Source organism: Malaclemys terrapin, chromosome 6 (assembly GCF_027887155.1).
Source record: "Malaclemys terrapin pileata isolate rMalTer1 chromosome 6, rMalTer1.hap1, whole genome shotgun sequence".
NCBI lineage: Eukaryota > Metazoa > Chordata > Testudines > Emydidae > Malaclemys > Malaclemys terrapin.
This window is the reverse complement of record NC_071510.1, coordinates 74,053,730-74,080,552: the sequence shown is the minus strand read 5'-3', so window position 1 is coordinate 74,080,552 and position 26,823 is coordinate 74,053,730. Positions and strand designations below refer to the sequence as shown.

General features: G+C 40.0%; 2 protein-coding genes across 5 annotated transcripts; one reads left to right on the top strand and one right to left on the bottom strand.

The window, feature by feature from the left end:
• The first annotated feature begins 563 nt into the window (after positions 1–563).
• Positions 564–26,823, top strand: RFESD (Rieske Fe-S domain containing). 2 transcript variants are annotated; one of them, XM_054031328.1, is made up of 5 exons: positions 564–1,295; positions 1,877–2,057; positions 2,157–2,191; positions 3,326–3,478; positions 26,472–26,823. In XM_054031328.1, the coding sequence occupies exons 2-5, from the start codon at positions 1,880–1,882 to the stop codon at positions 26,571–26,573; spliced, it is 468 nt and encodes a 155-aa protein (XP_053887303.1). In that variant the 5' UTR covers positions 564–1,295; positions 1,877–1,879; the 3' UTR covers positions 26,574–26,823. The 2 variants fall into 2 exon arrangements, with proteins under 2 accessions (XP_053887303.1, XP_053887302.1); XM_054031327.1 differs by lacking the exon at positions 26,472–26,823 and having other exon boundaries at positions 3,326–3,863.
• Positions 6,252–21,857, bottom strand: SPATA9 (spermatogenesis associated 9). 3 transcript variants are annotated; one of them, XM_054031325.1, is made up of 5 exons: positions 21,820–21,857; positions 21,362–21,450; positions 12,741–12,968; positions 11,962–12,057; positions 6,252–7,608 (listed from the first exon to the last, which is right to left on the bottom strand). In XM_054031325.1, the coding sequence occupies exons 1-5, from the start codon at positions 21,851–21,853 to the stop codon at positions 7,357–7,359; spliced, it is 699 nt and encodes a 232-aa protein (XP_053887300.1). In that variant the 5' UTR covers positions 21,854–21,857; the 3' UTR covers positions 6,252–7,356. The 3 variants fall into 3 exon arrangements, 2 of the variants coding, with proteins under 2 accessions (XP_053887300.1, XP_053887301.1); XM_054031326.1 differs by lacking the exon at positions 21,820–21,857 and adding an exon at positions 21,587–21,662; XR_008445305.1 differs by lacking the exons at positions 11,962–12,057; positions 12,741–12,968; positions 21,362–21,450; positions 21,820–21,857 and adding an exon at positions 8,271–8,818 and having other exon boundaries at positions 7,521–7,608.

Here is a 26,823-nt window from a genome sequence, read left to right as displayed (position 1 = left end):
AGGAGCATATGCTATTATTAACACATCAGCCTGATTGTGCTTCAAAACGACGTTTAATATTTAAATGTTAGCACTTGCCCCAACTATTAAATGTGGGTGCAAAACATGCTAGCAAAATCAAGCTGAGCTGAAGCCTTTTTAACTCTGAGTCAAATTTGGGTGCATGCCTACATTTAGACAACCAAATAAATGTGGCCTGGTTGTCAGAGGTGTTGAGCAGCTAAAACTCCCATCAATCTTGGTGGGAGTCTTGGATGCCCACCATCATGTAGAATCAGGTCACTTATATTTAAGCATCTCAATGAGGATGAGTGCGTAATTGTAGGCACTGTATTTGAAAATTTTGGCCTGACTTGCTATTAGGTTACATATTAGAGATCAGGAGTTTACAGTTCCCAGTCTCATGATCAGAATATTTTGTACCTATGCTTATTTACAAAGCAGGCTGTGAAAGAGAAGTGAGTAATTCTCAGGATAATGAGAACAGGAGTACTTGTGGCACCTTAGAGACTAACAAATTTATTTGAGCATAAGCTTTCGTGGGCAACCCATGAAAGTTTATGCTCAAATAAATTTGTTAGTCTCTAAGGTGCCACAAGTACTCCTGTTTATTTTGCAGATACAGACTAACATGGCTGCTACTCTGAAACCTCTCAGGATAATGTATTCCTGTGACTAATAATTACTATAAAATCTTAGCTAGAAATAGAAACATGGTATGAGCTGAAACAGAAATGGATGGGACTGCCTGAAGGAGCTGTACTGCTATTTGATTTATGCATAATCAGCTGGTAAATAGCCTGGAAAGTACCATGGTGTTTACACCAATCTGCAGAGGCTGTGACACACATATTTGATTTAGAATTATTTGTTTGCCATGTGTGAATGGCCATAGGAATGTTATAAAAAAACTTCTAAATGCTGTTTTAAATGAATGTGACTCCAAGATTCCTTCTGGAGAAGGCAGCTATGAGATAATTATAAGGAGTAAAGAAGCAAACAACTCTACTCTTCTGTTATCAGCCCAGCTGCAGCCTTCCTCTTATCAGTTCTTGCAAAGTTCACTTCAGCCATGCTGTGTCCCACACAAAACCTGCCTTTTTTTGCTGTTCAGACCAGTTCCACTGTCTTTCAGAAAGCCTTTTTCAGGAAAGAAGCACTTATCAGAGCTGATACATAGAGAACATAGCAGGACTGGATGTGATGGAGCTATAGAAGGGAACTGCACTCATTACTTTGCAACTTCATTTCTTCATCCATTCTTCATCTCTGTCATGCTCTAGTATGGATCTAAGGTACTGATGTGACATTGCTCTTATCCCCTTTAGAGCTTGATTCTGTCCCATTTTGGTTACTCCTCCCTACCCCCCTTGTGCCCATTCTCCTCTGTACATATAAAGACTTTTTTTTTAACTTTGTTTTTCTTTTGCGGGTAAACGTTAACCCTTTTATTATTTTAAATCAGTGTATATCCCCAACCCTGACATTATCTAAAAAGTAGTTTTAGCACATTTGCTTTTGTTTATATGGAGTTTTTCTGGAGATTGGCATAAATGAATGAAAAGAGGTTTAGATTCTAAACCTTTGTTTTGCTCCTAACTGTAGTGTTGCTATTACCCAAGACCTAAGTCTAGTAATGAACTTTAATGAATAGGTTCCATGACATTTGTTCTTTTATCTAACAGATTGGCTATACATTGTTATGAAGCAGGAATGTTTTATTAATAGCTATATTTTCACCAAAACTTTTGCTTATGATATTTTGGTTAAATATCTTTATGAATGACTTGGTATCCAAAGTGTCCTTGTGTAGAAACCCTAAACTTTAATTGTTTTAATGTTTTATAAAGTGGCTTTTTAATATTTTTAACTAAAGGACATGGATTTGCATAGCTCAATTGAAATACCTGATAAAGTGAAGGCTGATGCTCCTGTATATGTTGGTAAAGAAGAAGACATAAAACGGTCCCAAAGAATAACAGCCAGTGTCCATGACAGAGAAGTTGTCGTTTTCTACCATGAAGGGAAATTTTATGCCATGGACCGTCGCTGTTACCGTAAGATTGTTTGCACTTATCATCTTGGTGTGTGTGTAAAACTTTTAAAGTAGGCTAGTGTGAGTTTTGACTCTAATTCCATATTCCACTATGTTTCAGATGCAGGAGGTCCTTTACATCTTGGAGAGATAGAGGTATATAAACATTCTAAAAATAGCACACAATTATTCAAAATCTTTTTACATTTTAATCCCAATTGTATATTACTTTCTCACTTTGGGCTAAATAATGTTCTTAGTAACACTGCAATAACTCTACTGAAATCAATGGGGTTACCTTGGATTTAAACTGGTGTAGCTGAAAGCAAAATTTGGCCCTTTCTCTCTATAATGGACCATTATCTTTAACAGTCCTTAATTTTTCAATTTCCACAATGCCCCCAACTCCCTGGAGGCTTGAGGGACAGGAGGCCAAGTTTAGGTACTTTTGAAACAAATAGTTTAATATCATTTATTATTATTTGGCACTTACTAGACACACTTACTTTATAAAACACCGACAACATGCTTTGTGTTTCCACATCATAGATAGATGTGGAGTCTGTCAAAATGTGAGTAAGTAAAAACATCTCCAGTCACACAGTTGAAAATAAAAATGGATATTATCTTTATTATCTGGAGTCAGAAAGAATCCCTGTCATCTATAGACACACATCCCATTATGATAGAGTGTTGCCAGTTAGGGGCATTATGGGTTTTACTGTGAATCTTCTGACATTGGCCACTGTTGGAAACAGGCTACGCTAGCTGGATCAGTAATCTGATTTGGTATTCCAGTCGCTATTTTTAAAAACAGAACCCGGTGTTCCTGCCACGGCAGTACAGGGCATTACAACTAGACCACAAAGCTATGTGTTGGTCTAGAGTAGGGGTCGGCAACGTTCGGCACGTGGCTCGCCAGGGTAAGGACCCTAGCTGGCCGGGCGAGTTTATTTACTTGCTGACGCGGCAGGTTCGGTCGATCGCAGCCCCCACTCGCCGCGGTTCGCCGTCCCAGTCCAATGGGGGCGGCGCTGGCGGGAAGCGCGCGGGCCGAGGGATGTGCTGGCCGCGGCTTCCCGCCGCCTCCTGTTGGCCCGGGATGGCGAACCGCGGCCAGTGGGGGCCGCGATCGGCCGAACCTGCCGCGTCAGCAGGTAAATAAACTGGCCCGGCCCGCTAGGGTCCTTACCCTGGCGAGCCACGTGCCGAACGTTGCCGACTCCTGGTCTAGAGATCTTACTCTTCCCTATGAAAGATTTCAGTGGGTTGTCTTAATTTTTTCCCCAGGATATCAATGGACAGCCCTGCATTATTTGCCCTTGGCACAAGTATAAAATTACTTTGGCAACAGGAGAAGGCTTATATCAAGCAATAAACCCTACAGAACCATCAGCAACACCAAAATGGCGATCAAAAGGAATAAAGCAAAGAACTCACAAGGTTACTATAGACAATGGAAGTGTTTATGTGACTCCTTCGGACTTATCTATCAGCTGTGACTCTGATTACTATGCTGATAAGTACAAAAAGACTGGAAGTTCTGATATGAAAAAATAATGCACATCCTGAACTTAAAAATCAGTGGCCATAATGCAAAATACCAGTGTCTGTGTACAAGGCATTATCAGTATCACAGAATGATATGCAGATTTTTTCTAGATATTAATATAAAGAAATACCAGTGTTAATCTTACTGTTATTAAGGCATTAAGTAATGTAGAAATGAGTAAGATCATAAACAAAGGTCAAGACCCTCTCTATAATGAATTAGCTTTGTGCCAGTGCAGTTTTATATTTGCCTTTAATAAAATACAAATTTAATATATGTACATTAGTCAAGTCTGTAATATTTGAAGTGTTAAATCTTCTATGGCTAGAGTTAAAATCTTTTAACCTTTAGGAGGAGGAATATTATAATGCATTTAATTAATTTATAAAAACATCTTGAAATGTTATGGTAAATATCCATTGAAGGATAGAATTTTTTAATACATTAAATAGTTTAGAACTATAATCATTTCAATGTATTTGGGAGATTTTTTTTTTAATGTTATATTATTTGCAGGTCAGGAGAAAAACCTTTTATTTTATCTTAACACATAGGACCAGAGTTTCATAAAGTGAGGTACAAAGCACTTGTGTGTTGTAATGTGCTTTTGCATGGTTACTTTTGTGTGTGCAATTACCCCAGTTCTGTTCTAAATAAGTACTTGTATCTCCTTCATCGTGGTAGTGTCTGAGCACATTCCAATAGTCAGTTAACCAATATGACAAACATCTATCACATGTGAGTTCTCTGTCATCCTTTCCTCTGGAGGAAAATTGGATGTGCAGTGTAGGATTTTGTTTTTGGGTTATTTTAAAAATGTAAACACTTATCAGAAGGTATCTTGGACAAGGCAGTTCAAGGAAGTGTGTGCCTAGTACTTGGAGCAGAAAGTGGCGAAGTTTGTGATAGAGGCACTGGGGCAGTTCATTCCACAGTCTGAGAAAGCTGTGCCTCTTGGACAGATGAGCTTTGCTCATATGGTAGAAAGTCCCATTGTGCTTGAGGTTCAGAGTTGTCCAGCATAGTGCTTATCCCAGAGCTTTAGGTGATTTTTCAGATACTCTGGGGTCAGGCCATTCAAGATAAGACCAAGACCTTGAACTTGAGTCAATATTCTGGGTGAAGCTAGTGTAGAGAGTGGAGCACAGGGCTGATGTGCTTATGGTAGTCAGTGTTATTGAGATGTGTTGCAAAGTTTGGTACTAGTTGGAGTTTCCTAGGCATTGAAGGCTTCAGGCCCAGGTATATTGCATTATGGTGGTCCAGATAGGAGCTGGTGAAGGTGTGAATAACTGAGGGCAGGTCATTGTCTGTCTGCCAGGATGGTACAGAATCTCATAGCCAACTGGATCAAGTAGAAAGCATTACTCACGTTTTGTGTTATGCAAAAGCTTAGCATCATTGAGAAATCCAGGAACATTCGTAAACTACAGATTGACTTCACCAATTAGGAACGTATACCTTCAGTCAAAGGAAGGTATTTGCACTGTTTCTGTAAATTCTTCATAGTGCTTTTCTCTGCCCACCAACATATTCTTTGTCTTGCTCAGGTTCTGCTTCAACCAACTATTCTTCATCCAGGTGCTGATATAATCAGAGCACTGGGCCATCTTTGTTTTAGTGGTATAGTTGAATCTGGTGAAGGATGGTGTGACACTACACCCTATATTCTTCATAGAAATATTGTTATAATATGATTATAGCATAACTATGTTTATTGCAAGATAAGGCATGTGAGATATCGTTGGAAAGGTTACAATTTACTGAATCTGATTATCCTATTTGATTATCCTGATTATACATATGCATGTATCATTTTTGTATCTAAAGTTAGGAATATTGACTATACGTCTGCATTACAAAAGTGTTTGCACCTGGGGAATGCCCACCAGACAGAATGCAACCAGTCTGGCTGATTAGCTGGGGACCAGTCAGTGGACCATTAGGGAGAACAATAGGTCTTTGAAGATACTAATCTCCCACCTTCCTGAGAAGCTTTCCTGGGATACTACAAACAACCTCTGACTCATGGCTGCTTTGACACTGCAGGGTCATGTGATTGTCACCTGGTATTGGACTCCATGATAGAATACCAGTATTTTTCCACTGAGGATGGTGGTGGTGGGAACCACACTGGAAAACAAAGGATTCATGCCATATGTAAAACCTATTTAAGGCTGGGGAGTGACTTAATCAGCGTTCATTCTTCACTGAATCTCTGCTCAGGATGACTGCAGGAAACATCTAAAAAACAAAGACCCAAAGTGTGTGTGTGGGGGGGAAGGACTGAGCCCAGTCTGTGAAGGTGTCTGGCCTGTGAAAGAAATGCTTGGAGTTTCAAGCTGCAAGCAAGAGCAGCTTGCCTTCAAGAACCTCTGCAATCTGCCCAAAACAATATTTAGGGTGAGAAACTACTACTTGAACCAGGTTTTTGGTATCTTAAGCTTATATTGCGTTTTTGTTTTATTTGCTGGGTAATCTGCTTTGATCTGTTTGCAATCCCTTAGATTTTAAGTGATTATATCCTTTATAGTTAATAAACTTGTTTTTGTTTTCTCTGAAACCAGTTTGTGGAATTCATAACTGGAGGGGACAAAAGCTGTGCATATCTTCCTCCATATTGAGGAAGGAAGCGAATTTAATGAGCTTACGCTGCTGAACAATTCTCTGTGCAGCACAAGACAGTACAATTTTGGGTTTACACTCCAGAGGGGATGTACACTTGAGTGTTGGGCATTTCCTTAGCTGAAGCCTTCCCATGCAGAGCTGATTTCAGTGTCTGTGTCTTTCTGAAGCTGGTTGTGTCCCTACCTGTGTGTGTGCTGACGGAGGCTTGAGGGCCTGGCTCAGCTGGACAGTGTAAGGGGGAACAGGCGGGTACCCCAGTATATCAGTGGGGATGTAACCCATCACAGATGGGTAGATCTGTTTATACATAAGTAGAGCTGTATGTGTACATCATGTATTTGCATTGACTAAGGAGTAATGGGGTGTGTTTAAATGCTAGATTAAGATGGTGCTTGTGGACCTGGGGCCTCACTTCATTAAAATTTGGCTTTTGAAGTTTTAAAGAGATTTAAAAATGAAGCATAAGAGATTGCATGGCCTCTTCAGTACTTAGTAACAATGGGACACAGGAGAGTATTCTGTTAATGCTTTGGGTAGAGCCCAAAGAGAATCTCTTTTTTCATATTTCTGACATGATTGAATATGGTTATTTTTAAACTTTGTAACATTTTGTGAAGTCAAACATCCTGCTCCAATGAATCAAGACAGGAGATGAGAAAAGTCTGGATAAAGGGAAAAAATGAGAGAAATATCCTTGGCAGGTTGAACCACCGTAAAGGAGACAAAATACACATTAATCCTTGACAGTCAGTGTCTGTCTGCTAAAAACTGCAATTAGACATTGGCCAGAATTGTGGAATTTGGTATAAAAGGAACACACTAGACTCCAGACTTTAAAAAAATTCCCTGCTTTTACTTGCATAATCAGTGAAATTTACACAACACTTTGTGTCACGAAGAAATTTAAATGCTATAGAACATGGCACTAAAAACATTCATAGTAAGGCCCTCAGCCTCAACTGTTCTGAGTGACACATACCTAGATTTTTTTTTCTTTCACTAGTCAAGGAACTCTGAAGACATTAAACTATTTGTACTAATTATTTTATTAACAAATAGAGAATGTAAATTCTGTATATGTTAAGTGTTTTTGTTTAAACATTCAGTGCACTAACAAAAAGCTCACAAGCCTGTTTGAGCTTCAGTTACCACTACTAAGTACTGTATCTTGATCCAATGCAGAATGTAGGATGTGAATGCTGCTCTTAGTTGAATCTTCAGCAGGAAATTCAGAAAAGACTTGCTTCTCTGGAGAGGATACAGGGAAACTTGCTAAATCTTCATATTTGGAGAATACATCTTTTTCTTCCTCATTCTTAGCGTTTTCTCTTGAGGTCTTTTCATCTTGAACAATGTGTTTTATTTTCCCTAGTACTGTGTTAATAGAGAGTGCCTACATACAATAAAGATATATTGTTTAGTTGAAGAAAACCATAATGTGGAGTTGTATATTTGAAATAAATAATAAGTACCCTTTATTTTGAAGTTTTATAATACATACCAGTATCTTAGTAATAAAGGCCTCAGTGCTTTGAGGTGCTGACCACTCTGGCCACAATCCAATACAGTTAAGCATATGAATTGTCCCAGCAAATTCAGTAAGACTACATATATGCTTAAAATTATGCAGAGGCTTAAGTGCTTTTTGGATCAGGGCTACTATGTTTAGCACTTCATAGGATCAAGCTTTTATACGTCACCACAGTAGCCGCACACTTTATACAGTTGTAGCTAAATGAATTTACTAGTAGGGTCAATGCCATTATGTCTATCAAACATTTAAACAGTTATTACTATTACACATTTCTCCTATAGAATGTATTACTGTAAATACTTACAACAACTAAAACCTCTCCACTGCATCATCAAGGATCTACAACCTATCCTGGAGGACGATCCCTCACTCTCACAAACCTTGGGAGACAGGCCAGTCCTTGCTTACAGACAGCCCCCCAATCTAAAGCAAATACTCACCAGCAACTACCCCCACACAATAGAAACACTACCCCAGGAACCAATCCCTGCAACAAACCCCGTTGCCAACTGTCCGCATACCTATTCAAGGGACACCATCATAGGACCTAACCATATCAGCAACACCAGGGGCTTGTTCAGCTGCACATCTACTAATGTGCTGGCAATGCCCCTCTGCCATGTACATTGGCCAAACCAGTCTCTGTGCAAAAGAATAAATGGACACAAAGGTTGAGCAGTATGCACGTAACTCAAAAATATTCTAACTTTGTACATTTGTCACAAAATAAGACTTTTAATGTTTTATTCTCTGATTTAAGATAATATTGCTGACAGATAACTATAGTACATGACACTAGAAAATACTAAGGAGATTGTAGCCACAAGAGCTGGAAAAATACTAAAAGATACATTATTATGAAACTTCTACTAGACAAAAAATACTTTATCTTTCTGATACCAGCTTTTTATTTTTCAGGCTTCTAAACATATAGGCAATTGATTGTAATTAAGCAATAAGAAACTGAACAGGTCCTGGAATGGAACATCTAGCAACATATTTGGATGTGCAAACCCAATCCTGCCAGTTCCCAAGCTACCTTGAGTCTCATAGAATTAAATGAGAATGAGAGCACTCAGTACCTTGCAGGATAGGATGGAGCTTGTAATGAGTCAAGTATGGACCTAGGCTGTAACATGCTGAATGTCTCTTGCAAAGAGCTGGATGCCCTTAGATCCCATTGCTGGAAGTGGGTGTTAGCACTCAGCACTTCACACAAATCAGGTTTTATGTGAAGTAGAATAGTGCCTCTGCTCCCTACAGTGTGCAAATAACCATCATTCTGGATATCTTAGGATGCCTGGAGTGGGTGAATTTAAAAAAAAAGTTTGTTAGTTATTAGAAAATATTTATAATCTGGTAGTACCCGAAGTCCCCAATTGGGATTGGGTCCCCATTGTGTTAGATGCTATACATACCTAGAAAAGAGGTAATCCATGCTGTGAAGGGTTAACAATCTCAAGACACAAACAGATAAAGGCCATATAGGGGAAAAATATATTAAGTGGATACAGGTGGGTGGTGTCAATAGCCTGAAACGTGCTATTATCAGACCCTGTTTTCAGCTGCTTTTATCTTTGCCAAACTTTAATTGTTAGGGCTGGTGTTTTCCATGCCAGGTGTCTGGGTTTTTTTTTGTTTCTAAATTTAATCCAAAACTGTTCAGCCATTTCTGAGAATTAGAGTAGGGGAAAATGTTTTGCCATTTAATAAAATTCTGGTCACTTTTTCTTTGAGAAGCTCTAGAGCCCCCAGGCTTTGGAGCAGGGACTTTATATTTGGCAGGCGTTGGCTTTGTGTCAGGGATGTATCTATCAAATCTATCACATATGGTCAAGTTATAAACCTTGGAAAATCTCCGTTCACCCATGCTTAGTAGAGATGACAAAGAGTTTAGCAGCTAAAATCACCAATATTCAATCCTCATTGAACATGGAGAACTGAGATTGGATGAAGAACCCAGGAAGGCACAGTGGGTCTAGGAGAAAATGTGGGGAAGACAGATCAGAGGAGGAGGCAAGGAGCTGAGACTGTTTGAGTGAAGAGATGGGAGACAGGAGTCAGGGTGGTTGTGGGGAGCTGGGATTGATTGGGCAAGTAGTTGAAGAGAGGGACTTGGATGGGGAGCCTGGAAGTGGTGAGTAGGACTGAGTGGGTAAGAATAATGGGATGAGAAGTCTATGGAGTGGAGACTGGGACTGGTTAGGGAAAGAGAATAGGATTGGGAGGAGTTGGGTGGGGAAGAAGCAGTTCATGCACTTACAAACTAACAAGAAGAACTTTTGTTATAAATTGGGGACTTATCAGTTAGAAGAAACAGCAGGAGAAAGACGTGGTTGTATTGGTCAATCACAGGATGACTATGAGCTGTCAATGTGATGTGGCTGTGAAAAAGGCTAATACAATCATAGGATGCATCAGTCGAGGTATTTGCAGTAGAGGTAGGGAAGTGTTATTGCCATTATACAAGGCACTGGTGAGACCTCATCTGGAATACTGTGTGCAGTTCTGGTCTCCCATGTTTAAGAACAATGAATTCAAACTGGAACAGGTGCAGAGAAGGACTCCACTAAGATGGAAATGGAGAACCAACCTTATGAGAGGAGACTTAAGGAGCTTTGTTTGTTTAGCCTGAAAAAACAGAGGCTGAGGGCTCTCTATAAATACATCAGAGGGATAAACACCAGAGAGGGAGAAGTTATTTAAGGGTAACATGGGCACAAGAACAAGGCCATAGCAAGTTTAGGCTTGAAATTAGACGAAGGTTTCTAACCATGAGAGGAGTGAAGTTCTGGAACAGCTGTCCAAGGGGAGTAGTGGTGGCAAAACACCTAACTTGCTTCAAGACTGAGTTTGATAAATTTATGGAGGGGATGGTATGATGAGATTGTATACCATGCCATATGTCCATCCGTGACTGGGATTACCAAATATCTCTAATGGCCGGAGATGAGACACTAAATGGGAAGGACTAGGAGTTATGCATTAAATTCTTTCCCAGATGCCGGGCTGGTGGGTCTTGCTCATATACTCAGGGTATAACTGATTGCAATGTTTGGGTTGGGAAATGTGACAGAGACTCTGGGGGGGTTTCACCTTCCTCTGCAGCATGGAACATGGGTCATTTGCTGATTTTAACTAGAGTAAATGATGGGTTCTGTGTAATTTTAAGTCTTTACATGAAAATTTGAGTAACTTAGTAACTCAGTCAGAGGTTGAAACAGGAGTGTGTGAGTGAGGTTCTGTAACCTGTGATGTGCCGAAGGTCAGACTAGATGATCATAATGGACCCTTCCGACCTTAAAGTCTATGAGACAGGCTAGAGGGGATGGGTCAGAGGGGCAAATAATCCTGAGTAAAGAATCAGCAAATCATTAGCCACAAATGCATGACACACAATTTAATGCAACATTGAAAAATAATAGCATCCCATTTATCCAGGGTAAGTAGTTGGTGGTTTTATGGGTTCTTTTTATTTTTTTTATAAGTGAGTAAATATCATTAGTTTTTCCATTATCAGTCAACATAGCAGAGCACCGAGGAGTAGATTTTTATGCCTTGGTTTGTGACCAAGTTTGCAAGGCTGCCTAAACATGTATATGATACACCCAAATGCAACTTGAGTAAAATAAATAACCATTTCATTCCGCCTGTCATGCAGCTACCTGTATGAAAAGAACAGAGGGAAAACTGAAATGCTCATTGTTGATGACAACATTTAAACCTTATTCTGATGGCTACGTTACTATAGCATGAATATTAAGGCCTGGTCTACACTAACCCCCCAATTCGAACTAAGGTACGCAACTTCAGCTACGTGAATAACGTAGCTGAAGTCGACGTACCTTAGTTCGAACTTACCGCGGTCCAGACGCGGCAGGCAGGCTCCCCCCTCGACTCCGCGTACTCCTCGCGCTGAGCAGGATTACCGGAGTTGATGGCGAGCACTTCTGGGTTTGATTTATCGCGTCCAGACAAGATGTGATAAATCAAACCCAGAAGTTTGTTTGCCTGCCGCCGAACCAGCGCGTAAGTATAGACAAGCCCTAAGAAACTGAATTGATTAAAAAATGCCTGATTCTGTCCCCTTTACCCATTGAGTAGTACTTTATGCTGCACATAGTCCTATTGGTTTCACATATGGAGTAAGGCACTACGCACTGTGGGTAAGGGTGGCAGAATCAGTTGCAAAACTAAGAAGCTTATACTTACCACATAAATTAGTGCTGCATAGGAAGCACACATTATGCTGGTGAGAGCAGTCTTTGCTGGATAGGAGATCACATCAAACAGGGAAAATGTTCTACCCTGAAGGAAAAATCATTTTTTAAAACAGTTTTTTTTTTGCTGCCAAAATATCAATGCTGCTCAACAGGATAATATTTTAAGAGCAGTTCCCTATATCCATGTCCACTTCTAAAATGTTTATATTTACATTCATTTTGTCATCTGTGTGGGTCACCAGAACATAGGAATCACAAGCATCCACCACAGCCCTTCTACCAGCCTGCCTATTCTTCTGACTCAGCAGGCCGCCTGTGGGTTATAGGAGAAAGTAGTGGTGGAGGAGGAGAGTTAATGCTGCTGCAGAGCTGGCTAAGCTCTCTTTCCATGTGGAAGGAGGAGAACCACGTACACAGGGTCCTCACCACTCACAGATATTGGGTGCAATCAGAGCATCTGTTTGTATACAGTCCTTATTCAGGCAAAATGCCTACTGTTTTGGCCCAGTGAGCATGTTAACTGAATGAGTTAACCAATGGCTTCAGGATTTGTACCCGTATGAATTACTATGTAATAGAGGTGAAAGTATTCATAGGGGAAAAAATGAGATCAAGATGGTAAAGATTCCAGTTTTGCACACAGTAACTTGAATGAGCTGTGGAACAGAACTTTTAATTGAAAGTAGTTTGAAAACCTGAAATACATTGCATGAAAAGAACTTCAGAATAGGTCCTAAATAATTAGCAATTGAACTAATGCTCCCATACCTGATTTTTATAGAGAGGCTGCTTTGGTATGTTTACATTTTTCAGAAGACGATGAGACATAGTATTTAACTCTGCAAAATTTTGTACAAGTTGTGGCTGCAAGACTTTGGCAACAGATTTTGAAGATGTTGATATTGTGTTTAGCCCATTAATAACTCTTACTCCAGGAGATGAAGAGAATGCACTTGCCACAACTGATCTGGATGCTTGTAGAATGGGAGCAATTTCCTGAAAGGGAAGTGTTTGAGAAATGAGATGGCATATGATTCTAAAATGAATTTCTTAGAATATCCTGACTTTATGGAGAGTGAAAGGCTATTCCAAAGATAATCCTTTGATACTGAGGCTATGCAGAGATACAAGCTATTTTATTAAAAGCTCAATTATCATTCTTTATCTAACTCTACAAATAATAATGAACACATATAATGACTTGAATTGTGGCAATATCCAAGACACTATATAAACACATAGGAAAAGATAATCCTGCCCCATATTCATATAGAAAGTACCAGAATATTTTACTGGAAAACAACATACATTTATGTAGCACAGTTAGCATCTAGAAGAAGAAAAAGCTTTTGTAGTCCCTGTATGGCTAGTGGGCACAAGACTACCCTTCTCCTGTAATAGGTGTATGGCCTTTGCAGTATTCCCAGCCCTACAATGGCTCAGCAAGCAGGAAAGTGCAGCTATCATCTGAATTTGAGAAGTACTTTACTTCTATGGATGTTGATGGAGTCAGCACCTCCCAGGAGACTCTGTCATCTTGCAGAGCTCATCATATTTTCCATCAGACTCAGCATCAAAAGCAAATCTAAAAATATAAATTTGGAGATGTAGGTGTTCTAGCTGAGAGAGTCTATCAGCTTAGAACATAAAGGGCCTAATAGCGGATGTATCAGATTAAACTGAGACAACACTTGATATGAGCCAAAAGAGTTTAATGGTTTATTGTTGGTGATTTACCAATTTTAATTACAACATTGCCACCTGGTAATACAATGATGGGCATATTAGAAATGCTTAAGATAGAGGCATATTCTACTTCTGTATTTGTAAACATTTTAAAATATGTTCTACTCATCTGCTCATCTCTGAACGCATTTTCCCTTGCTCCTCTGCTCTGACAATGCCAGCCTTGACTGAGCCCACTTCTCCCACAAACATCTCTTTCTTCCATGATGCCATTTATGCCTGGAATGTCATTCCTGAGCTGACAAATAAAGCCACTACTCTCCCCTTCAAATCCCTCCTTTTCCTCCTCTTCACCCACTTCTTCCAAGACACACACTAAAAACTGGCAAGCTAATAGTACACATTGCAGGTTGAGGGGCTGTCAGCATATACAGCTGACATATATTAAAAAACTAGCAAGAGGCTCCTATTATCACATTGATAATACTTTGCTTATATGCTAGCCTGTAAGTGACTTTTTAGATTGTAAGCTCTTCAGGGAAGAGCCATCTGTATTTATGCAGCACTTATCATAGATTCACAGACTTTAAGACCAGAAGGGATCATCCCTTTTAGTTGGATTTCCTGCACTTTTCAGGCCACATAAGCTCACCCACCCACTTCTGTAATAGGCCCATAACCTCTGGCTGAGTTACTGAAGTCCTCAAATATTGATTTAAAATCAAGGGGCCCCAGTACTGATAGGAGCCTTTGAGCATTACCATATTACAAGTAACATAAAACATGAAGCCTGATAAAATCTTTTTTCTGTGCTTTTCTGGTAGTTATCCTTAGAAACCTGACCTTGCATCCTACAGCCCAATGGGATTCAAACAAATGTTAAAGAAAACCTAATCAATTGAGTAGTGTGAAATTTACCCTAATGCAGGGGGGGAGCACAAGGCCTTTTGCACCACTTAAGCCCCATGGTGATTGTACTGTGGTCAGAGAGATTGTGGAGGGAAGCTCCGTATCGGCTCTATAATGGACCACATGATCTGTAATTAGAGGGATACAATTAGAAATTAGAAATTAATGGAGATATCCTATCTCCTAGAACTGGAAGGGACCTTGAAAGGTCATCGAGTCCAGCCCCCTGCCTTCACTAGCAGGACCAAGTACTGATTTTGCCCCAGATCCCCAAGTGGCCCCCTGAAGGATTGAACTCACAACCCTGGGTTTAGCAGGCCAATGCTCAAACCCAGTAGCTAGGTAAAATGTAGCATCAGTCATTTTTCCTGTCCATACACTGGAATAATAGCCTGACCACAGGGTGACTGTGTGAGAAAGATCCAAGTATGAGTACTCCATAGCAGTCTTTCCTCCACAATTCTAACCACTTGGATTTAGTGAGGGTGATGAATTTCAGTGACTGCACTAAATGAGAGAAATAGTTCCTTACATGTGTAAGATACAAAGATGTGTTTCTGTACGCTCTGTAGTGACCTGTATTTCATCTGATATTGGTCAGAGGTGCAATTTCCATTAAAAATCAATGGGAGTCCTGTAACTAAACACTATGCAATGTTGCTTGAAAAAAAATGTGAGGTAGATTCTCGCCATAGTTCCATTGAAATAAATGGAGCTATGACAATTTACACCAGATGAGGATCTGCCTTAAATGATTTGTACCATTGGCTATGTGATAAAAATAAAAAAATAAAAACACATAAGGTTCTCAAAACATTTAGGAAGGAATGCGCATTGAAATGGAACACAGGATCCGGTCCAAGAGGTGAATATAATAGCTGAACCACTCAGTAATAGCAACCATAATGTAATTAAATTTAACATCATTGTAGGGGGGGAAATGCAAAGAAACCTACCACAGTAGCATTTTATTTCAAAAAGGGGAACTACACAAAAGTGAGGAGCCTAGTTAAATGGAAATTAAAAGGAACAGTCACAAGAGTGAAATGCCTGCAAACTGCATGGAGACTATTTAAAAACACCATAATAGAGGCTCAAATGAAACTTATGCCCTAAATAATAATTTAAAAAACTGTAAGAGGACCACACTACCGTGGCTAAACAGCAGAGTAAAAGAGGCTGTTAGAGGCAAAAAAAATCCTTTAAAAATTGGAAGTAAAATCCTAGTGAGGAAAATAGAAAGAAGCTTAAACTCTGTCAAGTGTAAAATATATATATAATAAGGCAGGGTAAGAAAATTTTTTGAAGAACAACTAGCTAAGGTCAAAAAAACTAATTGCAATTTTTTAAAGTATATCAGAAGCAGGAAGCCCGCCAAACAGTCAGTGGGGCCACTGGATGGTCGAGGTGCTAAAGGAGCACTTAAGGAAGATGGGGCTGTTGCAGAGAAGCTAAATGAATTCTTTGTATCAGTCTTCACTGCAGAGGCTATGGGGGAGATCCCTACACCTTTGCTGATCTTCTTATGTGACAAAATCTGAGGAACTGTCCCAGATTGAAGTGTCAATAGAGGAGGTTTTGGAACAAATTGATACATTAAACAGTAATAAGTCACTAGGACCAGATGGTATTCACCCAAGAGTTCTGAAGGAAGTCAAATATGAAATTACAGAACTAACTAAGGTATGTAACCTGTCACTTAAATCAGCTTCTGTACAAGATAACTGGAGGGTAGCTAATGTAACTTATATTTTTAAAAAAGGCTCCAAGTGCAAACCTGGCAGTTACAGGCCAGTAAGCCTAACTTCAGTACCAGGAAAATTGATTGAAACTGTAGTAAAGAACAAAATTATCAGCCACATAGATAAACATGATATGTTGAGGAAGAGTCAACAAAGCTTTTTTAAAGGGAAATCATGCCTCAGCAGTATATTAGAATTATCTGATAGGGTCAACAAGCATGTGGACAAGCATGATCCACTCAATATAGTGTACTTGGACTTCGACAATGTCCCTCACCAAAGGCTTTTGAGCAAACTAAGCAGTCATAGGATAAGAGGGAAGGTCCTCTCATAGATCAGTAACTGGTTGAAAGATAGGAAACAAATGGTAGGAATAAATGGCCAGTTTTCACAATGGAGAGAGGTTAATAGTGGTGTCCCGCAATGATCTGTACTGGTATCTGTGCTGTTCAACATATTCATAAGTGATCTGGAAAAAAGGGTGAACAGGGAGGTGGCAGATGATGCAAAATTACTCAAGATAGTTCAAAACTGACTGCAGAGGATTACAAAAGGATCTCACTAATCTGGATGACAGGGTTAGAAAATGGCAGATGAAATTCAATATTGATAAGTGCAAATTAATGCACATTGCAAAACATAATCCCAACTATACTTAGAAAATAATGGGGTATAAATTAGCTGTTACCACTCAAGAAAGAGATCATTGTGGATAGCTCTCTGAAAACATCCACTCACTGTACAGTGACAGTCAAAAAAGCTAACAGAATATTAGGAAAGGAATATATATATATCAATCATCATACCACTATGTAAATCCATGGTGTATACCCACAGCTTGAATACTTTGTTCAGTTCTGGTTGCTCATCTCAAAAAAAGATAAATTAGAACACTGGGGGTATGGAACAACTTCCATACAAGATGAGATTAAAAAGACTGGGACTGTTCATTTTAGAAAAGAGACGACGAAAAGAGATGATAGATGTCTATAAAATCATGAATGGTGTGGAGAAAGGGAATAGGGAAGTATTATTTAGCTCTTCAAAACACAAAAACTAGGGGTCACCCAATGAAATTAATAGGCAGCAATTTTAAAACAAACAAAAGGAAGTACTTCTTCACACAACACATAATCAACCTGAGGAACTCATTGCCATGGGATGTTGTGAAGTCCAAAAGTATAACAGGGTTCAAAAAAGAACTAGATATGTTCATGGAGGACAGGTCTATCAATAGCTGTTAGCCAGGATGGTCAGGGACTCAATCCCATGCTCCGGGTGTCCCTAAACCCCCAACTGCCAGAAGCTGGGACTGGACCACCTGGGATGGATCACTCGATAAATTGCCCTGTGATGTTCATTCCCTTTAAAGCATCTGGCTCTGGCAACGGTCAGAAGACAGGACACTAGGCTAATTGGACCATTAGTCTGACCCAATATGGCTGTTCTTATGTCCTTATATGTATCACAATGCCCTTAGAATCTAATGACTATAATGTCACCATATTTATTATATATGGTATATGCATCCACACACACTCTAGCTCATGTTGTCAAGGAAGAAATGTAAATTACATTTTGTCAGTGTCCACAAGCAGGTTTAGTAGTGCTGTTCCCACCTGAATTGGTGGCAATCTTTACTCAAGCAAAATTCCCCAAATGGGAGCTTTGCAGTAATATAATTAGGTGGGTGGGAGCATTTGTAGCTGCTCTTTCAGTCATATTAGCCCTCTAATAGAAAGTGGGGATTATTGATGCCAATTTCAATAAGAGGTGAAATAAATATTTACTTGTTCATTTAAGGCTGATCCCAAGCCTATTAAAATAGCAAAACACCCACTGACATCAGCAGGAGCAGGATCAAGTCCTAAATGGCAATGGAAAAAGGCATTTGTTGCCTATCATATTTTAAGCTCTTTGGGTCACCACTCAGTACAGCAGGATCCCGATCCTGATTGAGGCCTTTGGGTACTACTGCAATACAAATTATAACACATTCAATAGACATTGCTGTGTTATTCCTATTATTATTTTGTATTATTTGTATTATTGTAGAACCTAGGAGCCCCAGTCATGGACCAGAATCCCATTGTGCTAGGTGCTGCACAAACACAGACCAAAAAGACAGACTCTGTCACAAAGAGCTTACAATCCAAGTATAAGACAAGAGACAGCAGATGGACACAGACAGAGTTAGATGGGGAAGTGCAAGGAAACAATGAGATGATACTAATCAGCATGATTGTCAGTGGTCTCTGCATGCCAGCAGCCTAACTGTGGTCAAGTTTTTTATAGGCATAATGGAAAAGGAGAATTTTAAGGAGGATAATGAGTTAGCTCTGTGGATATTTATGGCGAGCATCTCCCAAGTGTGAGGGGCAGCTTGGGAGAAAGCACAAAGGTGCTTATTTCATTAATGAGTTGGTGATGGAAGCTGGCCTCATGACCTGATCAGAAGTGGGAGCTGACATTTTAACAGTGAATGGATGATAGGTAGGATGGGTGGGGATAGGTTGTAAAAGGCCTTGAAAGTGAAAATAAGTAGTTTATGTTTGATGCAATAGAGAAGACGGAGCTAGTGGAGGGATTCAGAGAGCAAGGTGATGTGGTCAAAGCAATGTGCAAGGAAATTGATCTTTGCATCAGCATTCTGCATAGATACGAGCAGGGAGAAATTTACTTCGTTGAGGCAAGTGAGAAGGATGTTGCAGTAATAGAGATGTGAGATGAGACCTTGGACAAGAGTTATAGCTGTGTAAATGGACAGGAAATCTTAAGAGTTGTTATGTGGAAAGAAACAGCAAGATTTAGATATAGCCTGGATGTGAAGACGAAAAGACAGGTCTGAATTTAAGATGACTATAGTGGAAAAAATTAAGAACTCTGTTTCAGCCATGCTGATCTGGAGCTGATTGGCTAGAATCCATGAAGCATATCATAGAGGCAGACCATGGTTTTAGTTCAGACAGAATGGGACCGGCCTGGAGTAGAGAGGTAGATCTGTGAGTCATCAGCATAGGGATGGTAACTGAATTTGTATTTATGGATGAGATTTCAGAGATATGTGTGGAGGGAGAAAAGAAAGGGATGAGGAGGGAGAAAAAGTTGGAGAGGGAATGAGGAGGATCTTCCAAAGGACACACTGAAAAACAGTTAGAGAGGTAGGAGGAGAATCAGGAAAGGACAGAGTCACAGAAGGCAAGGAAGGACAAGATTTCAAGAGCATTAGCAATTTTCAGTTAAGTGCAAAGGATAGAAGCTGGTTGGACATGATCTAGGATGGAACTGGAGGAGAGGACTCTGAACATGCCGTTTACATTTGCTGTCTAATGAGCTTAAAGGCGAAAGGGAGAAGGGAGGATGCAGCACTAACTGGAGAGGCAAGCTGGATCATGAGTGGATTGAGACAAAGCTTGCTTGTATTGTGAGGGGAAAGAGTGTCAGGAATCAGGATCTGCTGCAGAGCTAGTCTCCAGGCAGCTTCCTCAATACACTTGGCCTGCAACAGCTGTCTGGTCGGCTACGCCACCTGATTGGCTGGAGGGGGCAACAGGCTGGCTTTTGGGACATTGGCTCAATGTTCATGCCCACCACTGTGATTGCTCCTGTTACCTTATTCCTGCCTTACACCCAGCCTTGTTTCTGGCCTGCCTCTGCCTTCAACCCCTCCTTGCCGGTTACCCTGCTTGCTTCAGTTCCTGACCTTGGTTTGATCCTTGGCCCTGGCTTCCCACTACTGACTTGGACCCTAGTCCTTGGTTCCTGATGCCTGCTCTGACCACTAGGCTAGACTGCCCTCATCCAGTCAACTGAGCCAGAGGCGCACAAGAGGTCAAGAAGAGTAAGGGAAGGAATGAGAGTGGGCATGAGGGAAATCAAACGAGATGGGATGGGATCACTGGGGCAAGAGGAAGGCTTAGAGGAGAACAGATGAGAAACTTCTGTTTCTGTGACAGGGAGGAAGAAGAGAGAGTTGTAGAAAAAGGTGAAAAGTCATATTGTATTTTGTCAATTTTCTCATGGAAGAAATTGGCAAGAACTTGTGCACAGAGAAGTGCAGGTAGGAGGAGGAGAGGGTTTGAACAGTGATCAGAGGTGGTTGGGATTGTGGACGTGAGATTCAATTAAATTGTCTAAGTGGAGTTGTTTAGCTAGGAAGATGGCAGAACTGAAGGAGAAGAGAATGAATTTGTAATGTTAGAAGTCTACCTAGTCACAGCATTTCTGCAAGAGATGCTCTGCAGCCTGAGAGCAGGAACAGAGGAAGCAGATGTTGGGTGTTTCAGGTAATAACTTCTTACAGGCCTTCTTCTCCTAATTTTATTTCTACAAGAAGGACTGGAATTGATGTCCTGCTTCATGGTCTGATTTGCCAGTATCGGTGGAACTGAAAGTGTAGAAGGAATTGAGGATCTATCACAATAGAATCTGAGCACCTTACAAGCCTTAATGGATTTTACCTTCACAACATCTCTGTGAAATAGGGAAATTTTATCACCATTTCATGGATGAGGAATGGAGGACTGCAGGCTGCATCCACAAAGATTTTGGGCATCTAACTGCCACTTGAGGCAGTTTAAGATTTTCAAATTAAGATTCTCAAAACTTCCACTCAGTTGCCCACAAATTACCTCGGCACCTACATTTCTGCTGATAAATTCCCCTAAATTTCTGCCAGTGGGTATGCATGGAGCCATCCAAATCCTGATGCCATAGAACAGCTCAGGCCATTCCCCTGCCTATCTCACCTACAATGTCCAATTCAGAGGCTAGTTTCCAGATTGGGCCCAGCACAAAATGGAAGTGGAGAAGCCCCACCAGAGAAAGAATGAGACATGACTCTACAGCCCAGAGATTAGAGCACCCATCTGGCAGACCCAGGTTCCAGTCCCTGCTCCAATAACTATTTAATGACTAAATATCAATGTCAGCAGAACATGTCTTATTAAATAATGGTAGATAAAGCACATTCATAATATTTTAAACAAGAAGGGGGAAATACCTTTATCAGAACTTTAATGGCAATCAAATACAGTAGTTCAGTACCTTTACCTGGTTTGACTGTTGCAATCCAATTATGGTTGGAAATTCATCCTTAATCTCATCTATAATTTCCACAACTGCTCTCTGGATTAGGTAAACTGAGGTAAAAAAGAAACAATTAAAGATTCAATTCAAAACCTCCTAATCAATTAAACAAAGTGGTGGTAACATGTACAAATAGGTAGGACAAGGAAGGTTTGGAGGTTTAAATAGATCACAACCAGGATTACGTACCTTGTCCAGAAAATCTTTTGATCACCTGCCCACATAGCCATCCAATTGGTTTGATGGGCATCGTGTCCTAGGGTGAGTTCCCGAGTCCTAAGCTCCAGTTACTTCAAAAGACTAATCCAGCTGGACTCTCAGATCACAAATGAGCACACCATGTCCCCCCTCCCCCACAGGAACATCACCATATCCAGGCAGGGAGCCTTTATGACAGCACAGTGGATCTCTCAGATACTCACTTGATGCTCTGCATATACGTGGTGCCCAAGGCATGATCCTATCAGGGAAAAAAATCATCTGTACTTTTCACAAGTTGCCAGGTAAATTATCACATTTCTTCCAAGTTTTGCATAAGGATTCACTATTTTACATCTTGCTCTTCTGGTATCCTAAATCCATGGTCTTGGGGTTAAACAAAATAAATCTCTGATTTCCTTTGCCTTCAGGTTCAAGGTAAACAAACAAAAGTCCCCATCCCTTTCCTTAAGTTTTAAACAAGCAAGAGAATAGTTGTTGTCCTTTCCATGTGGACTGTTTCTCTCAATATAGCTATTGGCCTTTCCATCAGTCAGCCAGTGATTTATTATTCCTTTTCTTTTTATATGCACCAGGTTGGTTCCTGGGAAACTAATAGGCTCCAGCTGCTTCTGGCTCCTTCTGCTCTTCCCTCCCAGACAAGGAAATAACCAAATGTCAACACACTAATGCTGGCCACTACCAATGTAGCCCTCAAACGTGCCAAAAATAAATGTTTAATTCAAATGATTCTTAATATGGCTGCTTTGGTTGCCAACATAAAGAGAACAGAAACAAAACATTGCCACATTTCTGAACTAGGGGTATTTGTCAATTGTCTTTAAGTAGTATAGCTTATAAACTCCTGTGTTTAATACTGAGAGGTAATGTTCAGCAGACCACAACAATAGTGATGCCTTTGGACAAGATGGCTGGATGGCCTGTGCCCTGCCACTATTAATGAGGAGAATAGTGTTCCTACTGGCCCCATATAAAGCCCATTTACTGAGAAAATGTGGGGGTTGAGAATTTCACCCATTTCCCTTGAAGTATTGCAGTACATATATATATTATTTATTAATTCAGGTTTGCACTATAGGGTATTGCTGAGGTGCTGTGATCAAGGTGTTGGTGTCACTAGGCATCACCCTAGGTAACTCGGGGGGTTGGAAGACCCGAGAGTCGATGAAGCCCCCCCGCTCTATACCACTAGGTAACTTGGGGGGTTGGAAGACCCGAGAGTCAAGGAAGCCCCCCAGCTCTAGGCCAAAGTGAATCAAAGCCCCTGCATGTTAAACTTTACTAACCTCACAGGCCAGCAGCTGGGAAGCAGTAGTGATAAGGGAAACGTACATGCTTCTAGCTAAAGGACAAGATTATTTGCAGAAAGAAACAGTGAGAACAAGTTGCACAGCCAAGGTCGTGTAATGTAACCAGAGGGAGAAAGGGGGAGAGGTGGGAATGGAGGAGGGGGGGTGAGAAAGGGCGGGGGAAGAAGGGAAAGGCTTGCTGCAAACTGTATAAAAGATAAAGGCTGCTTATGTTGGTGTGCTTGATTTGAGACGTGCCTGTCTCCTTGCACCACTTTGAGATCTCAAACTTTGTTTGCTTCTCCACCCTGGTATGTTCATTGGCGCGAAGCACACCAGGCAACGAACCCCACTGTTGCTGTCCACGGGCACTCTGTGCCGGCAACAAAGGTCTGCAGTATGGGTGGCTTGGAGGAAGGAAGGAACACAATGCAATGGCTTTCAGTTCCAAGATGTTCATATGACATTTTAGATTGTCCTGAGACCAAGAACCTTGGATTTACAAGTGATTCAAATGGGGCACCCCAGCCTGTTCCTGATGTGTCTGTGCCCGGTGTAATTGGGGGAGGACCAAGAAGAGTATCAATTTTCTTACGTTCAGCAGGTCTATCCACTACTCCAGTTCTTTAGGATGCATAGTGGGACTGAGACTCATTTGGTTATAAGGTGGCAACATGAGAATTAGACTGTTCTCTGCCAGTGATGCATAGGTCACTAGCAAAATCTGGCAAGTAGTATCACATACACCCATGTAGACATGTAGCCAAAGAGAGCCAGATATGTACGCACTGCAACTATCAATCTTGTCGGCAGATGATATATTATTGACTTGACGGAAAGTACACAAACCTGTCCTCTGGCATGAAAGCTTTTGCCAAACTAGAATTGAGGATAAGTCCTATGCACTCTATCATCTGCATTGATATAACAGACAAATTCTCATCGTTCATGTGAGATGGAAAGGAATTGGACATCTACTACTTTTGTTTTAAAAATTACTAAAAATATTTAGTTTAGAGAAACAAGAAATGGCAGGCCAGCTCTGACTAATTCTTTGTCTTACTACAAACTCAGGGGTGTGGTTCCCACCACTGAGTCACAGAGGTTCTTTTACATACTTTATGGGACACCATGATTAAGACCAAGAAAAATAATCACAACTATTAACCATGGCTATTTTATAATTAAAGAAAAGAATAAGAAAACAATAAACACAAATGATAAACTGGTTACTTCCATTACAATTTTTCTCTCTGTCTCTTTGTGTAGAGCTTTTAACAGAGATAGCACTCCAGAGATTTTAGGGTAGATGAACCTGCCAGTTTATAGTTGGCAAAGTCAACAATCTTAACTACATTCTATGAAACAGAAGAAAACATTTAAATCGGTTACTTAGGAGAAGCCATTTAAGGAGTTGTATTGAGACAGGCCAATTAACCAATATTAAACATTTTAAATTTAATTAAATCCTACTTTTTTTTGTTTACCAGTGTTTAGTCCTCCTCTCCTTTCCAGAAATACATTTTAACCAGTTGGTGATTAACAGGAGAAACTGTTAGTCTTAATTTATTTCAGTATTCCAACAAAATCATTATGAGACTTTTATATCTAACCCTGACAGTGTTTTAGTTAACTTTTTCTTACCAATCAGTGTTGAAGTCTTGGGGAAGTTTCCTTGGGTTGGTTTCTTCTTGATTCTTCTGTGTTTTTCTTATCTGTCTGTGGCAGCTTCCTTTTAGTGGTGGAAAGGCTGAACTGAGGAGTGCTTGCTTTTGAAGCTGAGTAGCCAGGGGTGTGGGGTGCTCACTTTAGAATTTTGTGTACCCTTACCATTATTTTTATTAAATTATGTGAAAACACACCTCTTTAATGCTTGTTCAGATTTAAGTTGGTTGCTGTTATTCTTTTATTGGCTTCATGCCTTAGGGGTTGGCTTAGGTGATACTTTCATCTCCTAAATATGCAGTCTTTCTAATATGCAACATTTCTTTAATAGCTCTCTCTGTGGGTGTACATAAATATGTGAATATTCAGATAACTTTTAAGATAACTTTTAAAGTTAATTTTAACTCTTTTTTTTATTCAGTTCATTTTGTGAGATTTTATTTTTATTAGAGTTTGACAGGAAATGAAATTGTTTTTAAAAAGTCCATTAATTTCTTTTCTTTATTTAAAAGTTTTTAGTTCTCAAAACAGTATTTTAAATTTAAATAACTCTAAGAAAGTCTTTAGCCTAAGCTGTTAATTAACCATTACCGTATTCTATGCTTAAATGGCTTCTTACATTAGTAATTAATCTAGCATCAAATGACCTTGCTTTAGTTTGTACATAAAACATCTTATGATTTATATAATATTTTATTATATGAAAGTTTGCATTTAAATACAAAATATTTACAAATATACATATTAGTAGAAGCTTATGCCATCTAAGCATTTGAGAAACAACAAAGGTTTTCACCTCTAAGTGAAAATGAAGTGGAAGTAGCCAGTAGTTTCTGTAAAAATTGCCCACCATAAGTGTTCTCCAAGTTTAAAGAATGAAAACTGTAGTGTGTTTACAAAAGAAATTAATATCACTAAAGCTATTTCTAGAATTCTTTGAGTGGGTTTAAACTAAGATTTTTCTTTGGAAAAAAAAGTGTGTGGGGGCGGGGGGGATTTAGCGTGGGCACACTTTATCTGTAGATTTATTGCTCTGATAACACAAACCTACATTCCTTTCACACTCAGGTTTCTTCCTAAAAGTGTTCACACAGATTGATGTTTGCTTGTCCTTGGGAGCTAGAAGCAGAAACCTTCTGGAATGACTTTGACTAGCTTTAACATTTTGAAACATACAGTAATTAGCTAAGCATGTGTATTGTTATATTTCCAAGCATCTTGACTATAATATTCTTGTAGCTATCTCTTAATATTTAGTAAAGGTGCACACAAGTTTGTAATTAGTTTTTTAAAAGTTGTATTTATTAATATTATTTTTGCAACAATATTGAGATCTCTCTCCCCCATTCACTAGGAGTTCTAAGTGGGAGAACAGGGAAAGGAAGTGATCCAGAGCTGTTTCAGCCTCCATTTGGGACATGCCAGTCACTTATGAAGGGTCAGAATCCATTAGCTATGGATGTAAGATCTTAACTGCAGTTTCTGCTAAGAACTTTTCAATATAGGCCCGGAGTCTAGAGCTTGGCTTGGGCTATGGGGGCTGGCTAATAGAGAACAATACATAGCTCAGAGGAAGCTGGTGTGAACAGATAACCTTGTGTGTTTCAAGTCAGTGAGTGGAGTCAGCATAACTCCGAATGTAATTGGGCGTCCTTATCGTGAGTTATAGACGCATGAAGCGCTGAGAAAGGCCTCATGGTTACTCCCTAATGCAGGGAGGAGATAGTGGTACAATACCCCTTAGATCCTAGACAAAGTTTGGGGAGAGGCCTAATATAATTGACATGAATTATGACACCTTCCCCTCACAGATGTATGCCAGTCCTAGCCCACAGAAATGCAAGGGTAAACTTGTGAAATTGTTAAGTACTAATTACTGCTTTTTTGCTTTAAATCTCTAGGAACGTACCTGTTGGTCAACCGAGAGAGCTTCTACCTCATTCCCCTGGACCCCAAAATTAGGATTTAACCTATACACTTTAATAGACATAGTTTGGGGGTAATTACCTGTGTGTCAGCAAGATGTTAATTTGGGCCATGGGCAGAACCATTATGTAATATTTTAGACCATTGGCTTATTGTGCTTATCTTGTCTTGCTGTTAGAACCTATCCAGGGGTTTGGGAAAATCCATCCCTGTCGCATCTCTCCGCCCAATGAGCACCATATGTAATCTATTGTAACTAATTGTTTTGCAGTGTCTCTGAGCCTAATAAGCAAAGTGACACTCCGCCAGCGCTGTGCGTAATAAACT

Excerpts from the sequence above, each read along its gene's own strand:
- RFESD (XM_054031327.1), top strand. The coding sequence starts at position 1,880 with ATGGATTTGCATAGCTCAATTGAAATACCTGATAAAGTGAAGGCTGAT. Across the intron at positions 2,058-2,156 it reads CATGGACCGTCGCTGTTACC|ATGCAGGAGGTCCTTTACAT; the intron begins GTAAGATTGTTT and ends ACTATGTTTCAG. Across the intron at positions 2,192-3,325 it reads TACATCTTGGAGAGATAGAG|GATATCAATGGACAGCCCTG; the intron begins GTATATAAACAT and ends TTTTTTCCCCAG.
- SPATA9 (XM_054031326.1), bottom strand. The coding sequence starts at position 21,647 with ATGCCCATCAAACCAATTGGATGGCTATGTGGGCAGGTGATCAAAAGA. Across the intron at positions 12,058-12,740 it reads AGCCTCTCTATAAAAATCAG|GGTAGAACATTTTCCCTGTT; the intron begins GTATGGGAGCAT and ends TTTTTCCTTCAG. Across the intron at positions 7,609-11,961 it reads ATGCAGCACTAATTTATGTG|GCACTCTCTATTAACACAGT; the intron begins GTAAGTATAAGC and ends TATTGTATGTAG.